At 35.5% G+C, this 9,855-nt stretch overlaps 1 protein-coding gene across 3 annotated transcripts in view; it reads right to left on the bottom strand.

Moving 5' to 3' along the window:
* Positions 1–274: 274 nt before the first annotated feature.
* Positions 275–9,855, bottom strand: part of LOC117913638 (MOB kinase activator-like 1A) — a 56,788-nt gene continuing 47,207 nt past the window's right edge. For 2 of the 3 annotated variants that reach the window (XM_034828665.1, XM_034828667.1), the window contains one exon: positions 496–743. In XM_034828665.1, coding sequence (XP_034684556.1) covers positions 669–743 — 75 coding nt within the window. In that variant the 3' untranslated portion in view covers positions 496–668. The other variant, XM_034828666.1, reaches the window with a different exon arrangement.

The raw sequence follows: 9,855 nt of genomic DNA, 5'->3' as shown, positions 1-9,855 counted from the left end.
TTTGTAGAGAACACTCAATGCTGGAGTACTTGGATTTCCCCTTTTTCTTTACTCACTCCTTCACCGGGTATTATGTGACCATCAAATTCACAAATAGCTACTGTTTTGTCTCATGGGCCAAACTGAAGCAAATTTAGTCAAGCAGCCAAAATAAGGCAAACGAGCAAAACCAAGTGACCTAAATCAAACAGGGAGGTGACCTCTTATTAGCGTGTCTTATAATGCCTACCAACCCCAATTCAGCTTCAGCACCATACTCCATTTCCTGCTTACCTAAATGAAATAATCCCAATGCTTTTGCCCAGGATTCAACTTCAATAATACAAATAATATCAAAACCATGACAAAGGCTTTTACTACCATTCAACATTGTTGTATGCTTTCCCTGGCACCCGAGTTCATATTCCCCTTGCCACTTTGGCCATTTTTGTAAACACACTCTTCTACAGACCTAATTCCCTTTCATAGTTTCTTACTCTGTCAAGAGAAAAGGCAGAACAAAACCATCCAGAGAAATATCAGAAAATATACAATACACACACAGGGATAATATGATTACTTATGGAGCAATATCAAAGAAACTCTAGGTGAAATGCTGCATGCAATATTATTTATTTTACATGTTATTATGCCTCTACTAAAGATTCTTTCTTAACTGGAGTGCCACTTCAATATGGAACGATAATGGATTCTATAAGCTCTTGAAGTGGAGCTAGCTCCTTCCTGTCAATCAGCACAAATTCCTGCACAAAACCCACATAATTAACATACTGAACAACTTTTTTTTGGAAATCCACCTCAAAAGTAAGCATCAAACAATCTGCAGCTTGATTCATCCATTAGACAAGTGAATTATTGGAACATAATTCAACCACCAGTATAATGTATGTCAGTTATTTCCTCCTCTAGTATCTAAATTATCACTACAGGAGCCCATTTTCGGATTTCCATAGCCAAAAAATGTGGCCCTGTGGATCATTCAGATGAACATGACCTTATATATAAAGAAATGTTTATAGATGTGATGGGCGATAGATTTGTAACAGGGAAAAGAAAAACAAATAACCATTCCATGGGTGAAACCTCCTGTCAAGTAACAAACAAACATTATCCTATACCCCAAACCCCTTTTCTTTTATTTTTTTCACTCATTTACAAAGCCATACAGCATCTATATTAACAGACATATGGATTAAACTTACGAAGAGGAGGTATTTTATAATTTCAGCATTACATGAGCAATAGTAAAAGAAAACTAGGAATTGATCCTAGTTCTTTTCACCACTACCTCTGCACCACTCTCATCAAATATGTAATATGAGAACACAACAAATTGCTGCAGAATGGATTTTAGGTTGCATCTTCTTTCCTTCATTTCTCCGTCTCTTCTTCTAATCTTGTTATTCTCCACAATTACCGTGAAAATCTTTGAACCTTGTTCAGAACCTAATCTTGGGCAATTCATTACTTGGTGCCAGAATCTTCTGATCTTAGCATCCATACAGTGGTAGTATTAGCAATGTAGGAACATCTTAGCAAGGTTTGAAAACCCATTTGTACAAGTTGCTTCGTGTGCTCGTCATGTTTTTGGTGCATTCTTGGGAGGTTGACACCCATTGACAGGCCTAACTCCAAGTTCCATTTTTTTTCTTTCCTTCTTTAGCTTCATATATTGATTGGACTGTACTACAGTATCAGGGGTTGATTTCCTTTGATTTATCATAAATTATAAGTTTGATTGGTGTAGATGCCAAGCCCATGAGTTACTGATTTTGATCATGAACTGTTTTTTGCTAGATCTAATGGATACTAGGGTGTTTCAGATAGCCTTATTGGAGCTGTTTTGAAACATGGCTCTTAATAATTGTGCCTTTCAGCTCTCTATGGGGTTAGATGGTCTTAGCATTCCTCTTGTTTTATGTATGCTGAAGAGTACAAATCTCTTTGGTTCAGTGGGTTTGTATGCATTTTTCTAATGTATGTCACAGGTAGCATTATAGAATGATAAAACTACCCTGTTCCTGATTGTGCTCATCTGTTGCAATGTGAAGAAATGGGTGAACTTAGTGAAATGACCGACTTTTTCCTCCACTGATAATTTTAGCATGTAGGTTACTACAGACTACAGTGACATTAAACAGAATCAATTTTCACTAGGTTCTCAAATAGTCAGTGTTTTTGAGCACTGTGGAAAATTTGGAGATCTTATTTCAAAGCCAGATAAACATGATAGTTTGCTATGACTTCACTTCATAATATGAACTACAATGAGTAGCAATTTCTTGTCTGTAAGTGCTGCTAAAGAAGTTTGACATGCTGTAGAAGATACACAATTCCGTGGAGAAAAATGTGTGAGCATTGAAAATGTCTGAGAAAATGAAAAAGCGGCAGCCTATTAATGTGTACAGGTGGTCTAAAGGGATGGATATTCCAAAACTCCAACAGTGATTTGGTGGGACCAATGGAATTCTGGTAACATGTGATCTCATACGGTCTTCTATTGATTTTAAGTTTTAATATTTACCAGTCTTAGACTTACAAAAAATGGTACCATTCTTTGGCTAGCAAAATATTAGTCATCATATTTTGAAGTGTTTTTATGAAAGGCTCATTAAAGTAGTGAAAGAGCTTTCTATCTTCCAACATTAACCCTGGACTCCAGAAATCGAAAAAGCCAAGGACTTCTTGTATGCACAAGAAGTCAGATGAATAAGAATACCAATATTCATAATTATTGTGAGTGGTTCACATATTTTGAGAGTGGGACGCCTTCTCAAGGTGTGATGTATGTGCACTACTAGAGTAATAGTAGGTTTATATTCATTTCCCCTTCCTTCTTGTTCTTCTTTACGCCTTCTTCTTCATTACTCAAAAGAGTGGAAAAAAATCCCAACTACATCTCGCAGCCCTATCCTTGAGTTTACTTATTTCTTTGTTTCTCAAATTCTAGTCCCTTCAAGTCCAGCATCCCTTGGTATGAAAGCTAGCTTAGGTTCATGTTGATACAATAGACACCTTATCACTCACCAGCAAGATGGAATTTAGAGGCACAAATGAGTAGCATGGAGATTTAGAATACACAAAACATGGTGGCACCAAGGAGATTTAGAGTACACAAGATATGGTGGAACCAAGGACTAAAGAATTAAGATTAACCGGTATATCAATCTAGTGGAAACACGTATATGAAAACAAGATATCCATATTGCATGGAAATCTAAAATTAAACTTCAGATTTTGTTAATAAAAGGAAATGCACAATTGAGTGAGAGGCTAGGAGAATTTATTGACAAGATATGACAAGTATAATAATGTAAATAGTGAAAGTTGTATGTACTAATAAGCATAAAATCAAATGGTTCTGCATTGAAGTGTCATAAAATGCCTTTTCCACCTTTCCAGAGAAAAAAAAGCCAGATTAGTAATTATTTTACCCACCAAGTTATATCATCGTTACTAATCTTTTCTTCAACATTAACAGTTATAATTACTACGCAATCAAATAATAAAATATCCACTATTACTATTACTACTATTACAATCTTTTCTCTTCTTTGCGTCTTAAAAGGTTTGTTTGTTTTTTTTTTTTTTTTTCTTTTTTTGTAATCTTGTGAACGATTTCACACTTTATTTAAAAATAAAATAAAAGAAAATAAAATCAAGAACAAACCACAGAACAAAAAAAAAAAAAAAAAACCATGAATAATAATCTTACTAATAAAATTAAAATCCACTACTAAACAATTCATTAAACAAATAGCATCCTTCTTCAGCATGTGCATGTATTTATCTACTAATAGTACATAGAAACATGCTAAATATTTTAGAAAGTCTGTCTATTTCTAAAAAACAAAAGAGTGATCAGTAGGAAAAAATTATACAGGGATTTCATTTCATTTTTAAGAAAAAGGAGGTTATTATCAAAACCCATCAGAATTCCATTGGTCTAATTTGGGACCTTCTGGTAGATTTTGATTCTATCTATTCCTACAAATATATCAAGATAAACAAATAAATAAAATAATACCAATCCAGTGCCAAGATTTATTTTTGATAATTATTATTTCTTTAACTAATTAATAACAAGATTATGTTAAGTATTTTAGTTGATGAGAGAATATGAAAGAAATATGGAACTGAAGGCTAAAAAAGTAGGAATGTTGTCCCATCTGTTATTTGGTTAGCGACGAATCAAAAAATTGTTTTTTTAAGAAGATGAGTGGTGTAGAGACTAATTCTTTTTCATTTCAATTCCCCCACCTCTATTTGATCCCAATGTCTAAGGAACGCCCCCAATGCTTCTATCTTAAACCAGCCCTCTCTCTCTAATTATTCAATCATGAAACCAATGACCTCTCCACATTTTTCATCTTTACAATATGTGTATATGCCATCTTCCTTTCCTAATGACAAAACAGGGTCATGACTTCATCAGGTTTATTCTCAATTCAGTCAATGTGTTGAACCTGCCTTCCACACACAACACCTAACAAACTAAACTTTGGCCAAGTTCTTTTAGTTAGACAAAGCCCTTTCAAAATGTTGGACTTTTGCTTGGTTAGTGGCCAATAAAAAGGCAACACTAATGACATGTTGTAGGTGAGGAGATTTGATAAGGCCTTCATCCCCAACTGGTGTGTTATGCGTCTGAGTTGGAGCAAATAGACAGATCATCGTTTTCTTCGTAGCCCGGTTGCACTAAAGCCTGACATAAGGTTATTAGACTTGTTGGGACCAACTAGGTTCCCCCTAGGAGCATGGTGACATGATGATCATAGCTTTTAGGGCTTTGGTGAACATTATAGAGGCAGAGATCTATGGCTAGTTTTCTTATTAGGAAAAAAAAAAGGAAAAAAAAGGAAAAAGAGCATTGGAAGATCGGAGGGTTGGCCACTTCCATCAAGTCCCCTATGTTCAAATGTCGTGGGCACTTAGATGAATGCACTATAAGGTTAGGGTATGCGCCTTTCTTGACAACAATTGTTTTTAAGAGAGTTGATAACGCCTAAGGTCCTACAAGTGATATCAGAGCTGAGGTCATGGGTTTTCGAACCCCAAGGGTGTTGTTGGGGGGAAGATTATTGGCAGATCAGAGGTTTGGCGGTGTCCATCAACTCCTCTATATTCGAATGTCATGGGTGCTTGGGTGAATGCACTATAAGGTTGGGGTATGCGCCTTTCCGGACAACAATTGCTTTAGGAGAGTTGATAGCGCCTGAGGTCGTACAAAGAGCTTTATGGCTAGTGTTAGCTTCTCATTCGAATTAAGATGATCTGCATTCCATTTCAATAAGATAAATCGGTTGTTTCTGATCCCAAAAAATAGGGCAGGGAATGAAACAAAATTGACCCTTTTAAAAATAATAATAATAATAATAACAATAAGAGTGCAATGATTTTAGGAAGTATTTCTAGCCTTTATGACACTTGGAAATTTTCATCCTTCAAGTATTAAAAATACTAGAAACACTTCCTACAATCACTGTCAAACGCACTCTAAATTAGGAAAAAAAAAAAAAAAAGCACTTGTTTCCACCAAAATATCAATTCACCAAAAGATAAGGCTCTAAACCCTGCCATATGTATTTTGCAAACACTCACTACATAAATGCACATTCTTGAGGCAATATCCCCTTCCTTAAATAGTACTATTTAGAACAACATCCCTTCCAAAGCCACAAACCACCTGATAGTCCCTGAGCTTTATTATCTCCCAATAAGGCCCTTCAGCCCTGCCTTACATCAAGGTGATGGCTTATCTGATGATTGTGGAAAAATGTAATCTATACATAGGTTAGCAAATTAGGTAAATTAGGGAGGTTATAGCTATATAATTCTAAAATTAAGGACATAATTGGACAATCTCTTAATCAAGTGGATCTTATGTAATTAGGTCAAAAAAGTTCCTATTTTTGGTGCTAAGAATGATTATATATATACTTGTATTTGTACAAATTGAAATCAATGAAAAAAATCATTCTCTTTATTCCTTCCAAGATTCTTTAGGCTCTTCATGGTATCAAAGCTTTAAGCTCGTAAATCTGGGAATCATTCCTTTTTGTTTTGTTTAACCCACACTGCCACCTTCAACTCTGCCTCGCATCATCCTCCTTGCACCATCACTGCAAACACATATCATGTCACCACCCTTGTCTCCACTTCACATTGCCATCCTTGCATTGTCACTGCAAACACAGATCATGAACGTATTCTCAGCAACCACCTTCGCCCTTGCGTCGTTGATACAACAGTAGATTGCAAGCTCAAGACCTCCCATGCAACCACCTCAGATTGCCACCAGCTAGGGTTCCAATACAATTTTGAACTCAACGTGTTGTTTAAGCCTTTAGTGTATTTTATATTTCAAAAAAAAAATGTCAGAGGTATTAGAAACTCCCACTATCACCCTTCAATCTAAGGAAGTGATAATCTGTCACACCATGAGAGAATTACAGAATATTCAAGTGGCATACAAACTTAACGAAAAGAATTACTTAAAATGGTCATAACTTATTCATACTTTTTTGAAGGGAAAAGGGAAATTAAGTAATCTCCTTGGAGTTGGACTAAAGAGAAGAGACCCTCAGTCTGATACCAGGGACAAGAAAGACTCGATGATTATGACATGGTTGTGAAACTCAATGACACCTGAAATCAATGATACCTGTATGTTCATGATCATTGCTAAAGACATTTGGGATGATGTTCACTAGACATACTCAAAGGCATTTAATAGAGCCTAAGTATATGAAATAGAAGTCAACATCGAAGCAACAAAATAGGGAAACAAGACAGTCATGGAGTAAGACAACATGCTGAAAAATCCATGGCAAGAACTCAAGCATTATCGATGCATTGAGACAAAATATCCTAAGGATGCAGTAACTCTAAAGAATTATATCAAAAAGGATTGAGTTTATGATTTTTTTAGTTGGTCTTAATATTGAGTTTGACAAAGTTAGAGTTCAAATACTTAGCAAGGAGCTTTCAACTTTGAATTATACTATTTTTATTATCTGAACAAAAGAAAGCAGGAGAAGTGTCATGCTCAAACCTCAGAATTTGGAAGGCTCGACTATGATAGCTAACTAGGGAAGTGATTAGAAGGCAAGCACCACTGACCACAAAAGGATTGAGTGGTCAAGGGTCTCAAACCATGATAACAGGGACAACTTATGGTGCACTTATTGCCAGAAGGCAAGACATACACGAGTGGTGCTGGAAACTCTATGGAAAGACATCAACATCTAGCAAAGGGTGGGGCTACAATGAAGGGCAATAGAGGGATAATGGGCAAGCACACTTGTCCTCTATACAACCAATTGAAGGGAGATCCCTGGAATAAGACAAATTTAACCAAGATGAGATTGAAAATTTGAAAACTTTGTTAGGAACTCTTGAGAAACCTTCAGGTACTTGCTCACTGGCACATTCAAGTAAGTTTCCCATTTCCATTGGATTAAAAGTCTTTGATGAAACCTTTGCTAATTCCTAAGTTATAGATTTAGGTGCCATGAATCACATGAATCATTCATCACACAAATTTAACAACTACAACCCTTGTCCAAGCAGTAAGAAAATAACCACAGCTGATGGTTCATAAACCACCATTGTGGGCATACGAGATGTCCGAATTAGTCCTACACTCACACTTAGAAATGTGTTTCATGTTCTAAAGTTGACCCTTAATCTTTTTTACCCTACTCATTGTGTATTTTAGAACTAGGATTTGAGAAAGACGATTAGAGTTGCTAAGGAATAGAACAGGCTATACTACCTTGAGATACCAAGTAAATCATCCTTATCATTTCTTTTTTAACACCATCTTTAAAATAAAGAAAAAAAGTTGACTTCATCATCATAGACTTGGACATTTGTTATTTAGAACACTTAAGCTCTTGTTTCCTTCTCTATTTAGGAGATTAGATGTTGAGAGCTTCCATTGAGATGTATGTGAATTGGCCAAACACAAGCATATAACCTTTCCAACCAACAATAAAAGAAGTTCAAATCCTTTTCATCTAATTCATAGTGACATTTAGGGTACTCCTACTATTCCTAAGATATTCAGACCATGTTGGTTTGTGTCTTTCATCAATGATTCTACTAGGGTCTCTTAGATCTTCTTACATAAACACAAATCTGATGTGAGTTTAGTTACCCCAAATTTCCATAACATGGTAAAAAACCAGCTTAGTGTAAAATCAAGAGGTTTCAATCTAACAATGCTAAGGATTATTTCAATCAAGATCTAGTTTCATTCTTTCAACAGAAAGGGATAATTCAAGAATCATCATGTGTAAACAACCCACGACAAAATGGAGTTGTTGAGAGGAAAAATGGCCACCTACTCGATACAATCGAGCTTTCTTGTATCAAGAAAATGTGCCTAAATCTTATTAAGGGAAGTCATCCTTACCACCACACATTTCATAAACCAATTACCTTTCAAGTTTCAAAAGTCCCATGGAAATGCTCTTAACGTTTTACCCTAATTTGAGAACCACAAACCATCTTATTCCTAAGATATTTTGGTGTGTCTCATTTGTTTATGTTCACAATCAAAATAGGGGAAATTGGATTTAAGAGTAGTCAAATGTATTTTTGTAGGATATTCTTCAACTCAAAAGAGATAAAAGTGCCACCATCCACCATCCAAAAACTTTTTTTCCCTCAATCGAAGTTACTTTCAACGAAAGTGAGTCTTCTTTCAATACTCCTTATCTTCAGGAGAAGAATTCTATCAAGGAAGATAAGGATCAAGATTCCTTTCTCATTGACCTTCCTAAAGTGTTTGAGCTAGTATCCATACCCTACTTCTTTGAACCTGAGTCATCTGTAGCCCTTAAACCCACTATTGAACAAACCAATGAGCCCTTGGTTGCTCTTGAGGACCGAATGATTGACAAAGTATTCTCAAAGAGGAAAGTTGCAGTCCCTAGACATACACAAGTCCAAGAATCTGAACTAGCTTCTGGAAACGAGGTAATAGTTTTTTTATCCTCCCTCATAATCTAAGTTAGAACTTTAGTCTAAAAAAACATATATCACAACCTCCCTATTGCCATTAGGAAGGAAACTATGGAACCCACTAAACGTCCTTTGTATTGACTTTCTTATGTTGTGTCATTTGAAAAGTTGTCACCATTCCATAAGAGTTTTCTTATGAGTTTGAACAATATTCACATTCCTACCACTATATCCAAGGTTTTATATAAGGGAAATTGGAAACAAGCCATGAATATAGAAATGGAGGCCTTAAAGAAGAATAGAACTTGGGAGTTGGTGGATTTGCCTACAGAAAAAAAAAAATCATTGGGATGTAAGTGGGTTTATACTATTAATAATAGAGCTAATGGGTTATTAGAGAGATACAAGCCAAGATTGGTGGCTAAAGGATATAATCAAACATATGGTGCAAATTATCTAGAGACATTTGCCCTAAGATGAACATAATTAGAATTCTACTATCATTTGCAACTAGTTATAATTAGGATCTATAACAATTTAACGTCAAAAATGTGTTTTTGGATGGAAACCTAGAAGAAGAGATTTATATGGAAGTCCCTCCTAGATTTGGAAGTAACCTAGCCACTAAAAAAGTGTGTAAAATGAAGAAAGCTCCATACATGCTAAAGCAATCTCCAAAAGACACTGTTTGGAAAGTTTGTCAGAGTGATGAAGAACATGGGGTATAGACAAAGTTAGGGAGATCATACATTATTCATCAAGCATTCAATTCAAGGGGAGTTACAACTCTTCTAGTTTATGTAGACGACATCATCATGAAGGGGAATAATGAAAGGAGAAACAGACTTTAAGGCAATGCTTAACCAAGGAAATTTAGATTAAAGA

Source organism: Vitis riparia, chromosome 4 (assembly GCF_004353265.1).
Source record: "Vitis riparia cultivar Riparia Gloire de Montpellier isolate 1030 chromosome 4, EGFV_Vit.rip_1.0, whole genome shotgun sequence".
Taxonomy (NCBI): domain Eukaryota; kingdom Viridiplantae; phylum Streptophyta; class Magnoliopsida; order Vitales; family Vitaceae; genus Vitis; species Vitis riparia.
This window is presented reverse-complemented; position numbering and strand designations above follow the sequence as displayed.